Source organism: Aquarana catesbeiana, linkage group LG04 (genome assembly GCF_042186555.1).
Source record: "Aquarana catesbeiana isolate 2022-GZ linkage group LG04, ASM4218655v1, whole genome shotgun sequence".
Lineage (NCBI taxonomy): Eukaryota > Metazoa > Chordata > Amphibia > Anura > Ranidae > Aquarana > Aquarana catesbeiana.
Window position 1 is genome coordinate 165459730 of NC_133327.1, and position 25291 is coordinate 165485020.

The 25291-nt window shown below is 44.8% G+C and overlaps 1 protein-coding gene across 2 annotated transcripts in view; it reads left to right on the top strand.

The window, feature by feature from the left end:
• GYG1 (glycogenin 1) overlaps positions 1 to 25291 on the top strand; it is an 87900-nt gene that overhangs the window by 28863 nt on the left and 33746 nt on the right. For both annotated transcript variants that reach the window (XM_073625908.1, XM_073625909.1), the window contains exons 2-4: positions 5105 to 5240; positions 5314 to 5488; positions 18978 to 19140. In XM_073625908.1, coding sequence (XP_073482009.1) covers positions 5105 to 5240; positions 5314 to 5488; positions 18978 to 19140 — 474 coding nt within the window. The remainder of the gene's footprint in view (positions 1 to 5104; positions 5241 to 5313; positions 5489 to 18977; positions 19141 to 25291) is intronic.

The window sequence follows — 25291 nt, forward strand, 5'->3', positions numbered from 1 at the left end:
CTTGTAAAAGCAGTCTAGAGGCTAATTGGCCACTAGGATTGCTTTTACATGAAAGCCGACCGCTGGCTGAAAAGAATGATACCAAGATGATACCTAAACCTGCAGGCATCATTCTGGTATAACCACTCAAAGTCGTGAATGGCGTACCTGAAGACAAAAAATGGTTAACAATAAAGCACAGTGAACAGTAAAGTATAAAAAATTGCATACCTGAAAAGCAAACATGATAAAACATAATAACAAAACATTGCAGAATAGAATACAGTAAAAAAGAGAACAATAGAGAGAGAATAGAGAGAACAATGAAACGACAACTATTTATTTTTTTTTATTTTTGTTTGTTTTTTTTTTTTTTTACTTTTTACTTTTTTTTTTTTTTTTTTTTTTTTTTTTTGTAACTTTTATAACTGTAACCGGTTCCAGGTTCAGGTCTCTCAAAATGCGATGGCATCTTGGGAGACCCTGTGAAAGTGTGTCCTAGTCTGCGCAATGCTGTACCCTACGCTAATACTCAACTAGTGCATGGTAGCGTTCAAAACATTCACCAATGCAAAGACCAGGATTGTCAGGACAGGAGGGACAATAATAGCGGGTGTCACGCCTATATCCGCGCTTGCTGCAGACACGACATCTTTTTTGGGGGGGTTCGTTGGGTAGGGGTACTCGGGAGGACATAAAGAAAATGCCTCTCATGCAGCCGACTGCATTTGGTTGGATGTGAATGGGGGAAGTGCGGGTGCTGCAGAAGTGGTGGGTTCCCAATTAGGATTGGCGAATGCAGCAGGAAGGGCACTATGGGCACGACGGGCCTGTGTTTGTCTTTTTGGTGGCAGCGGGACACTACTTGTGCTTGTCACCTCACCAGCTTGAACTGCACTTATGGGACTCGCCACGTCACCAAGTGTTACTGCAGTGCTGGTTTGACTATGACTGGGGTGTACTAGGCCGCTGGTGCTTGCCAGTTCACCAAAACGCTACAAAAAAAAAACTGTTAGCGATCGCAGGGATCAGGCCTGACTCTGCGAACACTGCAGTTATGCGTTTAGTGTTTTGTAAGTGACAGTGATCGATCGATACTGCACTTGGGTGGGCTGGGTTGGGCCGGGCGGAGGGGCAAAATGCAGGTGCTAGCAGGTATCTGGGCTGATCCCGCTAACACTGCGTTTTTGGGAATCCTAAACTGCTGGGGACGCTAGTATAGATCTGATCGGATCAGATATTGATGCGTTCAGATACTATACCACTAAGGGAGGTGTATGGTGCGTGGGTGTTAGCGCTACTGGCACTAACCTGACGCTGCCTGGGGCTGGTGCTTGCCATTTCACCAAAACGCTACCAAAAAAACTGTTAGCGATCACAGGGATTAGGCCTGACTCTGCGAACGCTGCAGCTATGCGTTTACTAAGTGACAGTGATCGATCGATACTGCACTTGGGTGGGCTGGGCCGAGCCGGGCGGAGGGGCAAAATGCAGGTGTTAGCAGGTATCTGGGCTGATCCCGCTAACACTGCGTTTTTGGGAACCCTAAACTGCTGGGGACACTAGTATAGATCTGATCAGATATTGATCCGTTCAGATACTATACCACTAAGGGAGGCGTATGCTGCGTGCGTGGGTGTTAGCGCTACTGGCGCTAATCTGACACTGCTTGGGGCGACGCATATCACCGCCGGGCGATCGGGGGGCTAAACCTTTATTCGGTAATAAACGGCGGGTGCCCTGACACTATAAAAAATAAACAAACTAACCAGCGTCACCCGTAACGGTTATACAGTGATCAGTGGTGAAAGGGTTAACTAGGGGGCAATCAAGGGGTTAAAACCTTTATTAGATAGTAGGGGGTCCGATCGGACCCCCCCGCCCGCGGGAAGGCAATCACATACCAGGTACGTGATTTTGCCTGCCCGTGCCGCTCTGTTCACGTATATATGCGTGAGGCGGTCGGCAAGTGGTTAAGCTTCAAAGTTTTCACCATGTCTAAATGCATTGAGTTGCTGCCATGTGATTGGCTGATTAGAAATTTGTTACCAAGCAATTGGACAGGTGTAACAAAGTGGCGGGGGGTGTATGATACACACGATTGCTTTGGGAAACACATTTGGTATTAAGACCCCTTTCCCTCGGGCTGCGTTGGAGCTAAAGCGCCGCTCGTCTTGGTGCTTTACCGCTGTTTAAGCAGTGCTTTTAACACCAAAGAAGTTTAACCACGTGACATCCGCGCTATGGCTGAATGACTGCCACAGCGTGGACCTGACTTCCCGGGAGGCCGTCATGACGGCCTCCCCGGCGCGCTGTGATCAGTCACTGAGACTCGGGTGATCACTGATCTAAGTAAGGGGCCGGTCCTGGCCCCTTACCATGTGATCAGCTGTCAGCCAATGACAGCTGATCACGTGATGTAACCAAAAATCGGTAATCGGCTTTTTTTTCTACTCGCGCTGATAGTGTGAGTAGAAAAAGCCAATCACAGGCTCAGATGCGAGGGACATTGGTCCTGAAGTGGAAGAGGCATATCTGCCTTATCAGTGCCACCCATCACTGCCACCCATCAGTGCCCATCATTATTTTTTTTTTTTTTTTTTTTTTTTTTCAAATTTAACAAAAAATAAAGAGGTGATCAAATACCACCAAAAGAGCTATCTTTGTGGGGAAAAATGATAAAAATTTCATTTGGGTACAGTGTTGTATGACCGTGCAATTGTCAAAGTGCGTCAGCTCTAAAAATTTGTCTGGATAGGAGGGGGGTTTAAGTGCCCAGTAAGCAAGTGGTTAAAAGCGCCCATGTTGCGTTTTGTAAGCGCTGTCCTTTCATTTGAATGGGCAGGGCGTTTTGGGAGCACTGTATTTAGAGCTCCCAAACCACCCCAAAAAAGCTGCTTGCAGAGCTTTTCTAACATCCTGAAAGTGCACTGCCCCAGTGTGAAGTCACACTGAAATGAATAGGCAGTGGCAGTTTTCAGGCACTATTCCTAGCGCTAAAATGCCTGAAAAACCTCCCTAGTGTGAAAGGGGTCTACGTATTAGTCGCATGGAGGTTTTTTTATATTTTAACTTTAATGCAATATTCTCTCCCCACCTTCAAACTATAGATCACCTAGTTTGTCAAGTTGCTAAACTGATGCGTTTCTTTTTTTTTTTTTTTTTTTTTTTGTAATAGCAGATAAGGAGTATCTTTCAGGCAATTTGCCTGAGGTCAGGGATTCATGGTGGCAGTTAGTGACAGTGATATTGTCTGTCCTCTGCACTGATATAAAGGGGACTGTAATGATTAGTGCCCCTAGCAATCACAGCCCCATCAGTGCCTCCTGCAGTCGTACTACCTTTGGCAGGGTAGAGGCAGGATTCAGCCTGTTGTCCTCTCCAGGGTCTTCTTTCAGCAGGGCAGGGGGTGGGAGGAACTGCAGATCTGGTTCACATTAACAAGTGGGTGATAACAATTGGATAAACATGAAGACTCCAGCCCCCCTGCTCTGCTGGTAGGGTGACGTTGTGTGCAGGAGGTGAGCAGCGACTGCGTTCTGTTAGCCCTGTCTGGACCACAGTCGCAACTGACTATGAACTGGGGTGGCTCCTGTGGCCGGTCTGGGCCTGGCAACCAGTTGTATTACTGCTAATAGTGGTGTTTTTAAACTTTTGTGTTAAGCCAAGAGGCTTTTTCAGTTATGAAAAATGCTTAGTTGCTACTAGGCATCTGCAGCCTGGTCAGTGTTTTTTGGTCACTTTAAAGTGGCATGTTGCCTTTTTTCCACCATAGGGAAAATTTAGTAGATTAACCTCAGTTAATGGCCCCCCCATCTCCCCAAATCAATTTTCAGGCTACCATTTCTACATCACATTCCTACAAAAAAGTAAACCTTTAAAAGAAGTGAAGGTCTTGGGTTTTTTCATATTCCTACTTGCCTAGGATGCAGCATCGGACTGATGCTACATCTGTCCCCTCTACACTGAAGTGTTCGAACATAGCAAATGGCTAGGTTCTCATAGCTCCCTGCCACTCCTCCACGCTCACTGAAACTGAGCTGTGGTGGGGGCAGAGCGGGCCATCTCGGTCTCTCAGCAGCTTGCTGAGATTGGTATCGGTCCAGGCACCCGGCGGATCCAGACTTTGTCGCAGTGACAGTCCCTGGACTGATTCCTGTGATGTCAGCAGAGACTTCAGTCTACTCTCTGCTGAAAATGGGTCACAGGAGTGCAAAACTAATTGCACTCCTGTGATCCATAAGTCCAGCCAAACTAGCTTTGGCTGGACTTCTCAGTGTCTCTGGGTTACCCATTTATGGGGGGTTACTTGCTTGTTTAGAACTTGACAGAGTAAAGTTTGGTTCAACTGCATTCTTTGAAGCTTTTGAAGCTGTGGTTATATTTGGAAAGTGTACATCATGAGATCAATGTATTAGAACCAAAGTTAGTTTGAAATGCCAGCTTCAAAGGCATTAGTAGAAATATATGGGCCATAAAACCTTGCATATCATTCTTCGGTTCTGTGTGCCTGGATAAGTCATTAAAGAACATGGGCTACATCTTTGACTAATTTCCTATTACAAATCGGGGGCAAGTGCTCCAACACTTAAGACTTGAATGCTGTTGCCTCACCCACAGGAAGTCGTTGCATCACTAAACTATGGTGCAGTGGCTTTGCAAGCTTAAGGGGCTCTCCTGATCACTTTTTATTCTTTGACCTAAATGCTAACATTGTTTCTGATAAGGTGGGAAAGGGGCTAAACACTGTGGGGTGTTATTGCTGTGCCCATTTAAAGATTTACTTTTGGTTTTACTGATCACTTCGAGACAACCTGTGTGTATGAAGCAGGCTAAAATGTTTTTGCTTCCTCTAGGGAGGTTCTTAACACCCCCTTTAAGAAACTGGGTAATCCCCCCAAAGTGAAGACGGCAGTAAGACCCTGATAAAGGGCCTAATCCTTCAGTACCGGGCCACTTCATAAATTTAATATAGAACTTTTACAGTTGTGGGTCGGTCCTTATATCTGCAAGTCAGGAATTTGACTAAAATGCTCATTCTTTGGAGTAACAAGACTACCAAAAGTGTTTAGAATGCAGAACATTGGCTGTTGGACAACTTGCTTATGTAGGTTTTTCTTTCTAGATCAAGCCTTTGTCACCTTGGCAACCAATGATACTTATGTGAAAGGAGCGCTTGTACTGGGATCTTCTCTCCGGCGGAACAGCACTACAAGAAGACTTTGCGTGCTTATAACTCCTCAGGTCTCAGATTCCATGAGGCAAGTATTGTTAATCTGTCATGAAGCTGCTAAATGGTGGTAGTTTTAAAGCTAAAATGTCTGTCCTCAACAGAAAAGTGCTCGAGAAAGTTTACGATGTTGTTCAAGTGGTGGATGTCTTAGACAGTGAGGACTCTGCACACCTGGCTTTAATGGAACGACCAGAACTTGGCATCACATTGACGAAGCTTCACTGCTGGGCGCTGACACAATACACAAAATGTGTGTTTATGGATGCAGATACAATGGTAAGCTTGTGTGGGGCGCTTTTTTTTTTTTTTTTCTTATGGGAATAGGTCAACCAGACTCTTGGTGTTGTAGGCTGGAGCCCACAGATAATGTAACTTGCTGAATTGTACTATCTCACAGTACATATCCATATTAAACTTTGGGGCAACTGCCCCTAACCCCCCTCCTTTCCATGTATATATCTTTGCTAGGTAAATGGCTCAGCCCCTTCAGCTGCCCCAAATTACAACTTGGCAAACTGTGGTAATGTATAACCATAGTAAGGGAAGATGAAGCTTCCTCTTGTCTGACCTTCCAAAATTGTCTCCTAAGGCTTAGCAGGAGTTCAAGCACTGAATTTGCTTATAAGCTTTATAGCTTTAACCACTTGACCACTGGGCACTTAAACCCCCTTCCTAACCAGACCAATTTTCAGCTTTCGATGCTCTCACATTTTGAATGACAATTACTCAGTCATACAACACTGTACCCATATGAAATTTTTGTGTTTTGTTTTTTTTTTTTTTCCACACAAATAGAGCTTTCTTTTGGTGGTATTTAATCACCGTTTGGTTTTTTATTTTTTTGCACTATAAAAGAAAAAAGTCAAATTTGGTAAAAAAATGAATTTTTCTTTGTTTCGGTTATAAAATTTAGCAAATTAGTAATTTTTCTTAAATTTTGGCCAAAATTTATACTGCTACATATCTTTGGTAAAAATAAGTACAACTTGGTGTATATTTGGTCTTAATGTTGGAGTCCAAAAGCTATGGTGCCAATATCTGAAAATTGATCACACCTGAAGTACTGACGGCCTAATTTCTTGAGACCCTAACATGCCAGAAAAGTACAACTACCCCCCCAAATGACCCCTTTTTGGAAAGCAGACATTCCAAGGTATTTAGAAAGATGCATGGTGAGTTTTTTTGAAATTGTCATCTTTTCCCACAATTCTTTGCAAAATCAAGTGTGTTTTTTTTTTTTTTTTTTTTTTTTTTTTTTTTTTTCACAAAATTGTCATATTAGAAGGTTATTTCTCACACCCAGCATATGCATAAAACAAATTACACCCCCGAAACACATTCTGCTATTACTCCCAAGTATGGCGATACCACACGTGTGAGACTTGCACAGCCTGGCCACATGCAGAGACCCAACATGCAGTGAGCACCTCCAGGCGTTCTGGAGCACCCAGGCCAATTCTGACATTTTCTCTCCTACATGTAAAAATAAGCATTTATTTGCTAGAAAATTACATAGAACCCCAAAAATATATATATATATATATATATATATATATATATATATATATATATATATATATATATATATATATATATACACACATACACGCTTGTGAAAGTGTTCGGCCCCCTTGAACTTTTCAGGCTTCAAACATAAAGATATAAAATTAATTTTTTGTGAAGAATCACCAACAAGTGGGACACAATTGTGAAGTGGAACGAAATCTATTGGATGTTTTAAACTTTTTTTAGCAATTAAACTGAAAAGTGGTGCGTGCAAAATTATTCAGCCCCTTTACTTTCAGTGCAGCAAACTCACTGCAGAAGTTCAGCGAGGATCTCTGAATGATCCAATGTTGTCCTAAATGACTGATGGTGATAAATAGAATCCACCTGTGTGTAATCAAGTTTCTGTATAAATGCACCTGCTCTGTGATAGTCTCAGGGTTCTGTTGATAGCGCAGAGAGCATCATGAAGACCAAGGAACACACCAGGCAGGTCCGTAATACTGTTGTGGAGAAGTTTAAAGCCGGATTTGGATACAAAAAGATTTCCCAAGCTGTAAACATCCCAAGGAGCACTGTGCAAGCGATCATTTTGAAATGGAAGGAGTATCAGACCACTGCAAATCTACCAAGACCTGGCTGTCCCTCTAAACTTTCAGCTCAGACAAGGAGAAGACTGATCAGAGATGCAGCCAAGAGGCCCATGATCACTCTGGATGAACTGCAGAGAACTACAGCCGAGGTGAGAGAGTCTGTCCATAGGACAACAGTCGTACACTGCACAAATCTGGCCTTTATGGAAGAGTGGCAAGAAAGCCATTTCTCAAAGATATCCATAAAAAGTCTCGTCTAAAGTTTGCCACAAGCCACCTGGGAGACACACCAAACATGTGGAAGAAGGTGCTCTGGTCCGATGAAACCAAAATGGAACTTTTTGGCCACAATGCAAAACGATATGTTTGGCGTAAAAGCAACACAGCTCATTGCACTCAACACACCATCCCCACTGTCAAACATGGTGGTGGCAGCATCATGGTTTGGGCCTGCTTTTCTTCAGCAGGGACAGGGAAGATGGTTAAAATTGAGGGGAATATGGATGCAGCCAAGTACAGGACTTTTCTGGATGAAAACCTGTTGGCGTCTGCAAAAGACCTGAAACTGGGACGGAGATATATCTTCCAACAAGACAATGATCCCAAACATACAGCAAAATCTACAAAGGAATGGTTCACAAATAAACGTATCCAGGTGTTAGAATGGCCAAGTCCAGACCTGAATCCAATCGAGAATCTGTGGAAAGAGCTGAAAACTGCTGTTCAAACGCTCTCCATCCAACCTCACTGAGCTCGAGCTGTTTTGCAAGGAAAAATGGGCAAGAATTTCAGTCTCTCGATGTGCAAAACTGATAGACATACCCCAAGCGACTTGCAGCTGTAATCGCAGCAAACGGTGGCTCTACAGAGTATTAACTCAAGGGGGCCGAATAATTTTGCATGCCCCACTTTTCGTTTTTTTTATTAAAGTTTCAAAAATCCAAAAGATTTCGTTCCACTTCACAATTGTGTCCCACTTGTTGATTCTTCACAAAAAATAAAAATTTTATATCTTTAGGTTTGAAGCCTGAAATGTGGCAAAAGGTTGAAAAAGTTCAAGGGGGCGGAATACTTTCGCAAGCCAGTGTGTGTGTGTCCTAGAGAATACAATGGCGGTTGTTGCAACTTTTTATCTCGCACGGTATTTGCGCAGCAATTTTTGGACCGTGTTTTTTGGGAAAAAACAGTTTTGTGCTTAAAAAAAAACAAAACAGTAAAGTTAGCCCAATGTTTTTGCATAATGTGAAAGATGAAGTTACGCTGAGTAAATAGATACCTAACATGTCACCCTTCAAAATAGCACACGCTCGTGGAATGGTGTCAAACTTCGCTACTTAATCTCCATAGGGGACGCTTTAAAATTTTTTACTGGTTACATGTTTTGAGTTACAGAGGAGGTCTAGGGCCAAAATTATTGCTCTCACTCCAACGTTCGCAGTGATACCTCACATGTGTGGTTTGAACACCGTTTTCATATGTGGGCGGGACTTGTGTATGTGTTTGCTTCTGCATGCAAGCACAGGGGCGCTTTTAAAAAAATTTTTTTTTTTTACTTTGACACTGAACACCCCCCCACCTCCCAAAAAAAATTTTTGATCACTTATTTCTATTACAAGGAATGTAAACATCCTTGTAATAGGAATATGGCATGACAGGTCCTCTTTACAGTGAGATATGGGGTCAATAAGACCCCACATCTTACCTCTAGGCTGGGAAGCCTGAAATAAAAAAAAAAAAAGATCCTGGCTTCGATCGTAGCGGTGAGTCGGTAGAAGCACCGGAGGGTGGCGGGAAGGGGGGGGCGTCCCCTCTCGCCTCCCCATAAGAACGATCAAGCAGTGGAACAGCCGCTATGATCATTCTTATGGTGTAGGAAATCACCGGCTGAAAAAGCTGATATCTGAATGATACCTGTAGCTGCAGGCATCATTCAGATATCCCCGCTCAAAGTCAAGGACGTCATATGACGGTGGGCGGGAACTGGTAAAAAATTGCGGTATATTGCAGGGATGGCTGAGGATGGATGGATGTGACTGCAATTGTCACTGAGCACCGCTGTGGGCACTACACATGCAGCCCACAGCGGTGCTGCCATCCTCTCCCTCCCCCTCTCCCCTCGCACTGTACCGATTGGTACAGAGAGGGGAGGGAGGAACCGGCGACATGACGCTGGTTTGACATGTGATCGCTCCGTCATTTGATGGAGCAATCACATGGTAAACGGCCGTGATGGACCCGGCGGTCATGGAAGTTCTCGGGTGCATGCCCCAGGGGGGCGCATGAGAGCAGGATTCTGGGATGACGTCCATGGACGTCCACCCAGAACTAACCGACCGCGCTGCTGCCGTCTTTCGGCCATGGCCCGGTCGGCAAGTGGTTAAAGAAACCTTCAGTCACTTACAAATGCCATAATGGTTGACTTTTAATAAACACTTGTCAGCCCAGGGATCTAGATCTGTCTTATTTCAGGCACTACCATACCTGCTGTGACTTCCTGTTACAACTGGCCCTACTCTGCATGTGAGACATGCTGTTCTCTCAGAATGGTCCTGTAGTCTCATGTGAGATGTTTCAGGTGGGGGTATATGCGCTGCACCCCCCCCCCCCCCGCGTGACAGCGCCCCTTTTAAAAGCAGCTGCTTCCACCATGCTGTCAGTTTTAGTGTTTCCTCCGCCATGGTGGAAACACTGCTTGGGTAACCAGAGGGGCTGCGCTCTCTAAGGAGAGGGTTTTGGCAGTACCTCCATGTTTTGGTGCTCAGACCAGCCCAGCTCCTTCCTGCATGAGGGGGGTGCTCCAGTGTCCCTTCCTTCGCCTGCTCACAGGAGTAATAGTCTGCTGGAGGTCCTTCGCCCAAGGTGTTCGGGGGGCTGTGGGTGTGCTCAGAACGTCCATGCCAGGCCTCTGCATGGTGGTGCCGAATCCCGGACAGCGTGTGATGCCAGTTCTGGTGGGTAGAGACTTTCGGCGGGGTGTAGCATCAATTGGAACGCAGGAGGAAGGGGAGGGTCCTCTGGCCGGGACTTCCTTTTGTTTGGCACATGAAGCCTTGTAAAGAGACACCGCGGCTGCAGCGTTCGCAATGGAGACGGCGGAATCATCAGCAGTGATGGTGGATGCAGGCGCCCGGGTTCCCGGCCAGGCCCAGGTAGGAGAGGTGCAGTGGCACCTCTTACTTTTTTTTATTTCACTGGATGTTTTATCCTTATGTGGGAAACCTGCTGCTGTCTGCTATGGGGTGAAGTTTCCATTAGCATTTCAGCAAGGAGTGAGACTTAGGGTGTTGGCTGGGGGTATTATATTTCTCTGAGGCCTTAGTTCTAAGAGACCCTGGGTTGTTTTTTGTTTGTTTCAGAAAGCTACTGCCAAATCAGAACAGGGAGAAAGTGCCCCTCATGCAAAAATCCTTTAAGTGACTCTTGGCCCAAACCACCGTGCAGATCCTGCATTGCGGATTTAGTAAGACTTGGCAAGAGTGCAAGGTACTCTTATCTTCTGTGAGGAAAGCATTAGAGGCCCTAGGGACAGTGCGCTCCCTTGTGAAAAAATGTGGCCAGAGTTCTTACTCCAGTCTCCCTCAGTCTACTTCCAGACAGGTGGAAAGTGAATCTGAGGAAAGGAAAGAATTCCACCCTCAACCATTGATTCGGAGGAGGTGGAAGAAGAGATCTAGATATAAGCTTTCACTTGAGGAGGTGGATGAATTACTCAAAGCAATTTATACTACCCTGGAGATCCAGGAAGAGAAAACCCAGCTGTCAGTGCATGACAAGATGTACCAGGGGCTGGAGAAAATTAGACACAGGGTCTTCCCGGTTCATAAAGTGTTAACAGACACTATTAAAAAGGAATGGAAGGATCCAGAGAAAGGACAGTTCTTTTCTAAAGCCCTCAAAAGGAGGTTTCCTTTTGAGAACGAGGAATGGGTGTGGAATAAAAAGACCAAAGATAGATGCTGCCTTTTCTCAAGTATCTAGGAAAACTGATTTAGCTTTTGAAGGACATGGGCATTCTCAAAGATGCTATGGATAAGAGGGCAGATGGGCTACTGAAGAAGGCCTGGGACTCATCTCTAGCTAATCTTATGGCAGCTACAGTTGTGGCTAGGAACTTAGTGTTGGTTAGATCAACTTAAGAATCATGTAGCAGAAAAGACCTATTGGAGTCCTTCCCTAGCCTGCTTAAGGCAGTCAAATATATGGCAGATACCTCTGCAGAATCTATCAGGGTGTCAGCTAGGTCCTCTGCGATTGTTAACTCAGCAAGAAGAGCACTCTGGCTGAAGACTTGGTCAGGGGATTTGGCTTCTAAGGGAAAACTGTGCAGAATTCCCTTTTCAGGAGACCTGATGTTCTGACCAGAATTGGAGACTGTCCTGAACAGGACAGTGGATAAAAAGGCTTTCCCACAGAAGAAAGTGGTACAGCAGAAATTTTCGAGACCCTGGACTTCTCAGAGGAAGAGGCGGCGGAGGGGTACTCTTTAGAACCCCAGAGCAAACCCCTAAAAAAAAAAAAAACAATGACCATCTACCAGTAGGTGGAAGACTACAGGACTTCTTACCAACTTGGGGAAAGAACAAGAAGTCCATTTGTTCTGGGGTTAGTCAAAAGGGCATATCAATTGGAATTCTCACAAAGCCCTCAATCTGTTTTACATCACAAACCTGACAAAGGATCGGGAAAAGGCTCATGAAGTCTGTTACAGGAACTGATGCAACAGAAGGTCATTTCCCAGGTTCCGAAAGAGCAAGAGGGGAAGGGGTTTTACTCCCACATTTTTCTGGTCAAAAAGCAACCGGGAATGTTTCGCCTGATTCTCAATTTGAAGGTTCTAAATCTATCCATAAAATACAAAAAATTCAGGATGGATACAATTTTCTCGGTGAGAAACTTGTTAACCCCCAAATGTCATAGGCATCTCTCAAATCGATGGAAGCCATATCTCCATATACCAATAGCGCCCCCATCACAAAGATTCACAAGTTTTGCAGTCAATCTGGGGCAGGGGGGAGGAGATTTGGCACTTGCAGTTTCAGGCTCTGCCCTTCGGACTTTCCTCCTCCCCCAGAGTATTCACAAAAGTGATGGTGGAATCTTTGGAGCCCCTGAGGCTGAAGGGGATTTCAATAGTGCCCTATTTGGACGACCTGCTACTTTTTGCCGACTCAAGGGGTCAAGTAGAAGTCAATCTACAGACAGCTCAAATACATCTAAAGTTTGGGATGGTTTCTCAACCTTCAAAAGTCAAACCTAATACCATCTCAAAGGGTAAGGTTTCTGGGGTACAAAATAGATTTGATAGAACAGAGAATTTTTCTGCCCCAGGAGAAAATAGAAAAGATGCAGTTAGCCCTGAAAGCACTTAGTTCTAGCACAGAGATCTCTGTAAGACAAGCCATGTCCGCTCTGGGACTGTTGACAGCGGCAATTCGTCGGTTCAGTGGGTCAGGTTGCATGCCCGTCCTCTGCAATCAGATATTCTGATGAATTGGTCATACCAAGAACCTCCTGGAGAAGAAATTCAACATAGGGGCAAGAGCAAAAAGATCGCTCTGGTGGTGGAGGAACCAAGGAAACATCTCAAAAGGGCTTCCTTGGGCCTTTCCAGTAACCTGAAGGCTGACTGCAGATGCCAGCGCATGGGGATCTCACCTGGAAGAAAAAAACAATTCAGGGAGGTGGTCCAAACCAGAGGGGAGAAGATCTTCAAATTGGAGAGTGTTGAAGGCTATTCACCTAAGTCTGCTCTCCTTCCAGGAATTTCTAGTGAAACATGTCCAAATATTATTGGACAATATGATGGCAGTATTATATTTAACAAAGCAAGGGGGCACAAAGCAGAACTCTGATGGATCTAGCTCATCAAATCCTGAGATGGGCAGAGAACAATGTGGCCTATCTTCAGTCCATCTGAAGGGGAGGGAAAACACCTTGGCAGATCTCAGCAGGAAAGAAATAAGGGAAGCTGAGTGGTCTCTAAATCAGGAGTTATTCGAAACAATCTCTGGAAGTTGGAGTTACCCCCAGGGGGACCTCTTTGCAAATCAAGAAAATGCAAAAATACTGGCCTTTTTTCTCTTCAGAGATGGGCTCAAGCTGTCAGAGGTAGATGCGTTAGCCCACAAGTGGGACTTCCATCTGTCTTGCACTTTCCCCTGTTTCAACTGATACCAAGGGTGTTAGCCAAATTCAGATTGGAGTCCACGAAGCTAATCTTAATAGCCCCTTATTGTCCAAAAAGACCCTGGTTTTCAACCTTGATGAACCTCAGTGAAACCTCCTTGGAGGTTACCGATCAGGGCAGAACTGCTGAATCGGGGCCAGAGTCTCCATCCAGATCCAGCTTATCTCAATCTAACAGCTTGGTTTCTGAAGAACAAATCTTAAGACAGAAGGGTTTATCAGAGAAGCTTATTTCTACCCTTCTTGCAAGTAGAAAAAAAGTAACGAGAGACATTTACTTTAAAGTCTGGAAGATTTATAATTCCTGGTGTTCCAGAAAAGATTTTGAGTTTATTAGTACAATTTCGGTTTTGGAATTTCTTCAAGAGGGATTGGAGGAAGGGTTAGTGGCAAGTACGCTCAAGACTCTGTAGCTGCTTTATCAGTTTTTGTGGAAAAACCCTGTCAAGTGAACCTTTTTTTAATCAGATTTTTTAGGGCCATGGCAAAAGTAAAGCCTAGACCTGTTTTCCCAAAATGTGATTTCTTTAGTTCTTCAGGGACTGACTAAGGCTCCGTTTGAACCTATATGAGAATCATCAAAATTTTTGATGTTAAAGACTATTTTACTGGTAGCAGTAACTTCTGCACGCAGAATTAGTGAGTTACAAGCCCTTTCAATTAAAGAGCCCTTTATGAGATGCCTACAGGATAGGGTAGTCTTAAGGACAGATCCAGTATTCCGACCAAAGGTGACTTCAGTTTTTCATCGTACACAGGAAATCCATTCTCCCTACTTTTTGTCCTTTACCTTCGGGGCCGGGAGAAGAGGCTTTCCACACTCTTGATGTCAGGAGGTGTCTGCTTAAATATCTGGAAATAACAAAGGAAGTTAGAAAATCATCTTCACTTTGTTTTAATGGAAGGTACTCACAAAGGAGGTAAAGCTTCCAAGAGCACCCTTGGAAGATGGTTAAAGCAAGCCATTAAAGAGGCATATGGCTCTGGAACCTCCGGAAGGGGTATTGCCTCATTCTACTCGAGCAGTAGCGGCATGGGCAGAAAGGGCCGGGGCATCCCCTGAGCAGATCTGCAAGGCTGTCACATGGCCAAGCTTTTTCGACCTTCATAAGGCACTACCGCTTGGATCTAATATCAGCCTCGGACCAGTCCTTTTGGTAGGAAGGTTTTACAGGCAGTAGTCCCACCCTGAAGTAAGTTTCTCGGTTATCCTCCAAGGTGCTGTCCTGAAAGGCGAAGGGGAAAAAACCTTAGACTTACCGGTGATATTTCTATGAGCCTTTCAGGACAGCAGCCTCTGCTTCCCTCCCTTGGTTATCATATGTAAAGTGTAATTGTCTGCTTATATTTTCCAGCATGTCGGAGGATTTCTCGGTAACAACTGATGGCATGGTGGAAGCAGCTGCTTTTAAAAAGGGCGTTGTCACGCAGTGTTTCCTGTCAAGAGGTGGAGCTGCGCTCTCCAAGGTGCTGTCCTGAAAGGCTCGTAGAAATAGTCACTGATTAAGTCTAAGGTTTTTCTTTATAAGATGTGCATATGGATCATGTCCTGGGCTTTAATGATCCCATGGACACAAAGTGAGACTCTTCTCAAAAGCCCCCTTTTGTCCTTGTGGTCTTAGCCCTGCTTTCTACAGTGTCTTTCAGACCTTAGCCATCTGGTCCAGTGCAACTTTTCAGGATCCTGAAGATCTTTTAACTGGAGCTTTCCCATTGCCCTTCTCTACTACAGACTAATGTTGTTCAAATATTTTGCATTGGCCTCCTGTGAAGTCGCAAGAGGACCCTTTGGCTTAACTGCCAAACTGCAGTGCAAGTAGCCACTCTTGCATATGCTAGGCTGTCTTCTACGCATGTCTGTCAGCCTGTAAGGTAGAAAATAATTCTTGGCCTCAGTATAGCTGGCCCCCAATTTCACTGCAAGCCCTGGATCCCCCAAATTAAACAGTCTATCCAATGAAGGTAATCTATACTTGTTCAAGCCACCTAGGTTTCAGGTGCCTGGGTCCCAAATGTGGTATCCAGGGGCTATAAAGTAGAATTTTGGTCACCGCCTCCACTCTGCTTTACATTGTACTTGCCAGCTTCTGTTGGACTGTCATTCCACTCTAGAGCAGCTGTCTTGGTCATTGCTGCTGTGCTGGAAAGGTCTAGGTTTTATTAGAAGCTGGTCATGGAGGCCAAGGGGAACCTATGCCTTATTTGTTCTCCACCACATCTTCCTCCTTCCCAGTGCACCAACACATCTGCATTTTGATGTGGCAGGACATTTCCAGTTTGGCCTTTCAGCTTGTCCCTATTGCACTTAAGGTCTTTAACAAGATCCTAGCCTCTGTTTTAGTGTTGCTTCATTCTCCAGGCATCTGCATGTCCTCTCTAGGAAAAGTTGTTCCAGACTGTCATGTCCACCAACTGTCCAGAACCTGAAGTGGATCTTAAATATCAAGATGTCAGAGCTGGAACAGTCTAATTGCTTGGAATTTCTTGGCATGATCTGCATATGGCCCAGTCCAAAGGGTTCCTTCTGCAGGAGAAGCTTCTATTTAGTTTGTTGCAATCCAGGAGCCAGCCTATTCTCTGCTTCTGCATGAGGGTTAGGGGCTTACTGATGGCCTCATTCTGGCACTTAAATGGAAAGAAAAGTGGTGGCACCACCAGCATTGGAAAATTTATTGCAGTAGCATGCAAATCAGGAACAAACGCACTACTCCTGTGGCTTCAGCAGATGTTTCATACACCTATGCTTAGTCATTAGCAGCAATGACTAAGCACAGGTGTGGGAAAATCTGCTGAAGCCACAGGAGTAGCGTGTGCTTATTTTATTGCTACTAATTCTATGCTGGTGATGCCATGACTTTTCTTTCTAATTTGCTTTATATATCTCGGTTGCAGACCAAGGCTGGCACCCAGCGCTTTGTCACAGCAAGGGGAGATTTCAGTTTTCACTTGGAGCAGTGCAACCTTTGTGCTATAACTCATTCTGGCAGTGCTGTGTGCTCCGTTTCATTCCCAACCAACACTGCAAATTTAACTTTCTGGCAGTGTGGGACAAGGCAACCTCTGGACTATTCATTAATTTAAGCAGCCAGACTAAGCTTGTTAAACTAGTTCAGCACCATAGTCAGACATCTTCCCCCAATTTGGGCAGGTCCTCAATGGATGCAAGACTTCTGCCATGGAAAGAGGCCCTGGATACCTTCTCAGTGCAGAGCTTTCTCATTTTGTCAACATCTGTACTCAAGTGGTCTCAACCCAAAGGTGCTTGCTGACCTGCAGACTCTCCTTAGCCCCCCTGGAACATCTGTATTCCCTTTCAGGGAACCGTATGCCACCCTTTTGCTGGCTTTAATGGCCTGGCTGTTAAAGCTCAGGTCCTGACAGTGTTATCACTTTGTAATGGCTAGAGTCCACTTTCCTTCCCAGAAGTCCTTTTTCACTTGGTGCTAGGTCAGGAAAACTTCAAGGAAGTATCACATGGGACTGATCTATGCTTTCTGGTCTGGGTCAATACAACACTAGGTCTTGAGTACCTATGATCAGGAGTCGGTCTCTACTTTTGGCCTGTTCCAGAGACCACTTGCTATGAAGACCTTTGTACAGAGTTGCTAGTGTTAACTATTTTGCACCCACTAAGGATATCCCTTTTTGCCTGCTCTTTGCTTAGGTTTTTCCATTCTTGTTGCAATTCCTTGGCAAAATGTCTGGCCAGCAGGCCAAGGCTGGGCTGCCTTTCTTACTAAGGTGTATTCCTTGGTCATGAATACTGTCTTGTGTCTGTAGTGTATGATGGACTAAGAAAATGATTTTTGTCCCACCTGTAAAACTTTTGGGAGTACATTAAAGGACACTAGTTCTTTTTCTTGTGGTTCACTTTTTTAACCACTTCAGCCCCAGAAGACTTGGCTTCTCAATGACCAGGCTATTTTTTGTGATACGGCACTGTCGCTTTAACTGACAATTGCGTGGCTGTGTGACGCTGTACCCAAACAATTTACTTATTTTCCCACAAATCAAGCTTTTTTGTGATTTGATAACCTCTGTTTTTTGCACTATAAACAAGAGCAACAATTTTGAAGAAAACACTTTTTTTTTCTTTTTTTTTTTTTTTTTTTTTTCTTTTATATAATATCACACATTTTTTTCAAACTTTCCTCGGTTTAGGCCAATATGTATTCTTCTACATATATCTTTGGTAAAAATCCCAATAAGCGTATATGTGGCTTGCGCAAAAGTTATAGCATCTACAAAACAGGGGATAGATTTTTGAATTTTTTTTTTTTTTTTTTTTTTTGGACTGTGGTATTGCGGCGGACATATCGGACACTTTTTTGACCATTTGCAATTATACAGCGATCAGTGCTATAAAAATGCACTGATTACTGTGTAAATGTCACTTGTAGGGAAGGGGTTAACTGTTCCCTAGGTGTGTTCTAACTGTGGGGGATGGGACTGTCAAGGAGAGATCAGTGTTCATAAATGGTATGAACACACAATCTGTCTCTACTCCCCTGAAAGAACCGGGTTCTGTGTTTACACAGATCTCAGTCACGGGCGATCGCAGGAGCCTGGCGGTCATCGTGCCCCCAGGGATCGGCTCCGGGCACACACTGCGGTGCACACCCCTAGTGGCCAAAAGTTGAAGTGACTTAAGGTAACATCGTTTCGCTGTGCCATTCTGCCACAGTAAAACTGCGACGGCTGGTCGGCAAGTGGTTACATTTTGACTTGATAAATGAATGAGGTCTTGATGTACAAGTGTCATGTAACAGAGTATAAAATGGGTACCTCTAAGTGTAGCAATAGAGTTAAATTTAATGAAGATGCAACATTTAGCAACACGTGGTTGATCAAGGGGCACATCGCAGTATACAGGCATCTGGGGGTAAGGCTGTCCACGTAGACTGTCCTCTGCACTGCCATTGTCTCTTCCACACTGCTCCAAGCCTCGCTTTCAGAACACTCTACTGCAGGGTAGTTTTCCCGGTCATGATTGCAGACTGCAGAGGATGGTCTATGTGGACAGCTTTACCCCCAGATGCCTGCATACTCGGATGTGCCCCTTTATCAACCATGTATGTTGCATCTTCATTAAATTGCTCTATATTGCTACACTTGCAGGAGCCCCTCTTTCTTATACTCTGTATTTAGCTCCTGCAGGCTTTTGCTTCTAATTGCCTTGTGGAGGCTGACATTTGTGGATGGACATTTATGGTTACACAATCACTGTTTTGGAACAAATTATCGGAGTTTCTATTTCTTATGGGAGATTCACTTTGCTATGAGTGCTTTGGATTACAAGAATGTTTTTGGAAAACAAACTGTTTGCTATCCACGGTTTTACTGTACTTGTCTATATAGCTTTGTATTCATAACCCTATGTTCTAGAATACTGTGTGCATCACATTGACTAAATATGGTACTTTAGACTGTCATACAGGAGCATTTTTAATTTTATTTCAAAGTGTGATCCATCCTTTCAGGTTATGACAAATGTTGATGACTTGTTTGAACGTGAAGAGCTGTCTGCTGCACCAGATCCAGGCTGGCCTGACTGCTTTAACTCTGGAGTGTTTGTATATCAACCATCTATTGAGACTTACAACCAGTTGATACAGTTGGCAAGAGAAAAAGGCAGCTTTGATGGTGAGTTGGAGATCACTATTGAACTGCAATTTTTGTATATATGTTCTGAATAGGGCCTCTTGCGCACCTATGTAATTGTCTAATGATCTTTCTGGCAGATTATGAGCTAACACATTTGTTACTGAACTACCTCCCATATACTTGCATTCAGACTTGTAAAAGCACATATGTAAGCACATTTTCATCCTTTTAACTGCATTATATTGCCACCTTCAGGATTGGGAGACTATGCAAAAGCACAGCCCTAAGCTCCTGCTGGGAATCTTCCCCTCTTATGCAGGGATTTTTTGTATGACCTTAAGCAGCTGGGACACAGGTAGGATGACCTAGATTTTGTAGTCACCCCAGCTCTGCCAACAAGCACATGCAGAGCCATGGGTATGTGCAGGTCTGGTTCCAGCAGCCCTATCATGGATATGAAGGTGGCCTATAAGTGGTGGCTGGAGTAGTCTACCCTTGTGTTCTTGGGGAGGCCCCAGCCAATCAGCAGGTGGCTCCCTGCCTCTGGCTGTAGGAGACCTGCTAATTCCCCAGTGGTCCCTGGGGTTGTTGCGTGTGTTTTGGTTGTGTTTTTTTTTTTTTTTTTTTTTCTTGGCTGCACACTGCCACATGTTCAGACCTGTAGCTTCCTGATTTCAGCATGCACATCCAAGAGATGGGGCAGCAATGTAGCATGTAGTGCCTCAGTATGAGAACCCTAAAACTTATACTGGTGGTTACCTGGGACCAGCACTCTGAAGGGTCCTAAGGGGTGGGAGCTGGTGACTACTGCTGTGTTGGCTGGCTATTTTATTTTTTGGAGCAGCTTGAGGCTATCTTAAGCAGACTCGTGCCAGCAACTATCTTTACTGTGGATTTTCTGTGAGCAGTGTCTCCAACTGGCCAAGCAGTTTTGGTCACCATAGAGGTGTGGGCCAGCATCTGATCTAATTCCCAGAGCTTATTTTTTTGCTTGATCTTGAGTTGCATTTGGGAAGAGGATATTAAAGTTGCCATCTTGCAGCATATAAATGGCTCTGGGGGAACATATGGGAACCATTTTTTTTTCTTTTGGGTTTTTTTTTTTTTTTTTTGAGCCCTGTTTAAAAGATGAAACGGCCCCTCAAATCAGAATTTTTCCCACATTTCATGGTTTCCATTGGTTACTTTCAAAGCAGCCATGAATTATGACACTTGCAGTTACTAGTGTGCTCATGGTAGCTTTTAGTCCAGCCAATATTTGGCTGGTGTCATAGCTGGTTATGTGCAGTGCCATAGCAGCTGCAAGTGTAAGGTCAGGATGGATGCTTTCTACATGTAAAGGAATAGGGTTTTTATTAATGAAGCACTGCTGCTCCTGTGGGATATTCCTTTTTTGTTTTAAGGCTTTTATAGTAAATTCCTGTGGTAGCTTTCCAAATCTCTGCTACAGCAGGTTGTCGCATAACCTGCAGTGTCTATGCTACTGGAGGATGCCTGTTAGGCAATCAGCTGTGCTTCTGTTTGGCTTTTCCCTAGTGTCCTATTCTGAAGGTGGTGCTATCAAATTAAGATCTTAGCTGTGGCCTTCAATGAACACAAGTATTTCAGGTGTTCTAAACCTGGGTAGTTTCTCTGCAAACAATTTGCATGTTTTCATTCACCAAATTTTATATGAATTCTAAGTTTGTACTCTAACTTAAATTTATCACTATAAAATGTACAGCAAATGCTGAAATCTGATTAGTCTGTCACACCCACTGTGACCTATTTAATTGCTGAAGACAATGTGATGTGACAGCAGCCTTGTATGTGTGAAAAGTACTGCTCTCAACAATCAGTAATTTTAGCAGCAGTTCATGCACTTTCTGAACCTGTCCATTTGTAAGCTGTAACACAAGCTTTGAAAACTGACCTTTTTTTTTTTTTTTTTTTTTTTTTCTTTTCAATATTAGTGTTTTGTACTACAAGCTTGCTATAGATTTCTAATAGGCTCCTTGGAAGGAATTTGGCGTAATTGCTGTCTCAGTGGAACTGTGTGGATAATCCTGAAGGCTGCCATTGCAGGATTTCTCATGACAATGCTTGTTGCCTGGCAGTAACAGACCTTGACTAGAGCCACTGACCCAAAGCAGGCATGTTTCAAATGTAAAATGGTAAAGATACCGCGCTTACAAAGTAGCAAAAAAGCAGCAGCATACAGTGCGATCACACCAAAAATTGAAGAGCTAAAGAAAGCCGCGCTAAAAATTAAAGTCCATAATAAATGACATAAAGGATAACAAATGTCCATTAGGAGCATAAAACACCACCACAGTGTGCCTATAAATTAATGTGCCCATCCACCGTAGCTGTTTAGCTTACCAGACGGCAAGCTTAAGAAGGCAAGTGGCTATAGCCCAGCCAAGGCCTTTAAGCTTGCTAGCGATCCCGATGTTCGGATGGCGGGGGGTAAATCGCAAAGGCTCACTCACGGTATCCACATATTCAAATGGGAAACCCAGGTAGCTCAGAAGAAAAGACTGGCCATAGTGTGATATCTTCGAAACATATATTTTAAAACAGCAGAGTTGCACATACGAAAGCCGGCCGGTATACACAAGATAAGCGGAGCCCGTTCTCTTACTCCAAGGGCGTGGTGACATCAGTGCGTGCCTTCCCATGTTTCAAATGTGTTTTGGGCATGGAAAAAACTGAAGTTGGCTTAATCTTGCAGGTAAATGACATTTTCAGAAGCCAGCAGTAGCAGCCTTCAGGTTTTTTGAGGCTTTTATAAAATACTGAGGAGATGTGGCCAAGTGGTAACTGTAGTGTCTGCAGACTCCTGCAAACTTGTGGTTTAAAAAAAAGCTGTAAAGCTTGTGCAGAAATTGGAGCCCTGCTTATATAACCTACTTTTTTGTATGTATGCTGGAAAAATTTGGATAGTTTCAGGTGTGTTATAAACTGTCTACGTTAAGAAAAATAGATTTTTTCTTAGTCATCTTCCAGGACGGCACACCTGAGAGATGAGAGGCTCCTCCCTACAGGAAACACAATCAATCGACAGCTGTTTTAAGTCCCCACCCTTCCCCTTGATCCTCAGTTTTTGATTGTGTTTCTCCCTACACAGCGAAACCGTTTGTTTTTTTCCAAATGACCCAAAGCCTGGGGCTGGTGGTTCCCCCCCCCCCCCCCCCCGGGAGCCAGACCAAATGCCTGGGAAGGCCTACGGCCACATCACCCTGAAAGTGAAAGAGGGCGCTGCCTGCCCGATCTCGTATGATCTCGGAGGCTAAGCAGGGTCGGGCCTGGTTAGTACCTGATGGGCCTCTGGGTCTGGCCGGATATATTTATCCTTCCTGGGGGGTTCCCCCTATCCTTTCCTCAGGGGGGGCAGCAGAAACTGGAAGAGCCCCCCTGAGAGCTGAAGGCCCCTGGGTACAGTGGTGTCCCCAGAACTTCAGGGGCCTTTTTCCTGTCTCCCCCCCCTTACCTGTCCGGGTGTCTGTTCAGACAGGGGTGCTGGCTGTCAGGTCTTTCCAGGGCCCCCGACTCCTGGGCCCCTGGTAGCTCGTGTGGGCTGCTGGGGAGGGCGCCACCTGAACGACCCGCGTTCTTACCCAGGAGGGAAGGCTGAGAGTCAGCAGGAGCAGGCGCCCACATCCTCCTCTCGAGGAGGCACCAGTTCACTACGGTGGATGTCTGCCTAAACCACCTCAGAATGGAATGAGGAACGTACGGCATTGCCCCCCCAGGTGTATATACTGACTGGCAGGACACAGCCTAACCGTGCAGCTCCCTACAGGGACAGCAGTTGGGGGGGCACTTTGGCGGCTATCCTCCTTGCGTGTGGACCAAAGGATGGAAAAGCAAGCCCGGTGGCTGTGGAAAAAGGGGAAGACGACAACGGTGAGTACTTTCCTTTACCTTGGGAATTTAGCTGCAAAATCCCCAATCCCAGCCAGATGGTTTCTGGGCATTTGAGATAATCTCCCCTGGGGTCTGGATTCAAATAGCCCAGAAGCTTCTGCTAAAAACACCAGCTACAGCTCCCTCTTACATCAGAGATGCTGTATGGTGGACAAGTGGTGCAGAGGAGCGAGTGTGCCTAAACCACCTCAGATGGGAAAGAGGTAGGTAAGGCATTTCTTCCCCTTCCCCCTGTATTTACTGAGTGGTACCGTGCAGGACCTGGGGTCTGCATAACAAAATAGCCCAGAAGCTACTGCTAAAACCACCAGCCACAGCACCCTCTTACAGCAGAGACACTGTGGTTATCAACAGTAGGTTGCCAGCCTCTCCCTACATGTCCGGTTGTGGGACATTAGTAGGGATGAATAGAGCGAAGGAGGGGGGCCTGGTAGATACAAAGAGTTCCTTACAGGCCAGGTATAACACTGAACAATTTATGGATTGTGCAATGGTTGAAGGATTCAGGAGTAAGCTCTCCTGGTCAGCAGGTGCACTAGGTTATATGGCCCTATTAGCCCAGTTGCTAGGAATCTGAAGTCATAAGCTCCAACCTCCCACTCCACCTTTACATTGTGGTTATATTATAGTGCAGGAGGTAAGAAAAACCTTTTTGTTGGTTTGGGCTACAGTCAACTCAGTGACAGATCTAAAGGCGATTTACCATAAATCGCTTCCTATATCCTTTAAGGATTTTCTGTGCAAACATATGCAAGAGCTAGATAGATACATGATTGCTTGTTTAAGCCCTGCAGGTGGCTATCTTCCTCCAGGCTAAATTGGTGACCACCTTTTCTAGACGCTGTCCTAAATTGGTCTCTAGGGCTGGGCTCATTGAGACTTTAGTTTCTGATCAGCCCCACCTGTGTGTGAGCTAGCCAGCGTTTGCTCAGTCTATGGAGGTAAGGTAGGACAACAGCTACTATAGTAAGGTGTCCAACCATTTTAGGATTTGTTCCTTCACTGGGGGTGAAGTTAGTATCTACAGCCCAGGCTATGCCTAGGGATCAAATTGCTTGTTTGGTTATTTCATAAAGGGATACACCATGAATCCCCCTTGGTTGCACACCAGTAGACCTCAGTAGTGAAGGTTTGTCCTTGCTGGGATGTTTTGTGGCACAGCAGAAATACACATTGAGATTTGTGACATTTCTGCTCGTAAGGGGTATATTGCTGTACATCAGAAATGCACTGAAGCTTGGTTGTCTGTTTTATATCCTAAAGGTACTGCCTTATTTGGCTACAGATCAGAAAAATACAACAGGGAAGGTGGTCTGTACTTTCTGGTCTTGTGCCGCATGGCGGAAATGCACATCATTGAGTCTTGTGACACCTCTGCTCATATTTGTTATATTGCTGCACATCAGACATACTCAAAATTGAGTTCTGTCTGGGTTTTTTTTTTTTGTGTCCTGTATTACTGCCTTTTTGGTTGCTTATTAGAAAGGCAGTAGTGAAGATTGATGGTCCTGAATTGTTGGGAAATACAAGTTGAACCTGTGCCAGGGGTAGTTTGGTACTGCCTTTGGTAATCGGTGCAGCCCCGCAAAGTGGTGTCGGGCTGACCGTGCTATTAACGGCAAAGGCTGCCGATTTTAGGCATGCAATTTGACATGTTGAGTCGCATGCCAAATCCCTTCAATATGGATGTGCTATCTCTATTCAGATTGTTATATTGTTGCACATCAGATGTATACAAGATTGAAGGTTGTCTGTCCTTTTTATGTCTTACATTTACTGCCTTATTGGCTGCATATCAGAAGGGACACAGCAGTGAGGTTGCTTGTCCTTTTCTGATTTGTTTTTGCTGCCTCAGCAGGGAGACACATTGAGGGTGGTGGCGTCTGCTCAGTATTGGTATAGTACTACACATCAGACATACACAAAGATTGAAGATTGTTTGTGTCCTGTATGTTCTATATTTACTGCCTTTATCGGCTGCATATCAGAAAGGCACAGCAGTGAGGGTTGCTTCTTAAGGATACACAGCAGGGGGTTGTTGGCTGCACGCCTCCAGGGAGATACAGCATTGGGGACCCCTTGCTTGTTCAACCTGAAAATTGCAAGTTACATGCGAACTGTGTAATCTTGAGGTCTGTGGATCCAGAAAGCAGGGTCTGCTTGGTGGTGCTGCGACCTGGAGTTGCACAGACACGAATGGTTCCCATTGGAAGCCATAGTGTGTGACTTTTCTCTTGCGTTTTTGCGGTTGCGGGTTGGGTCACACAGGTGTGGAACAAGA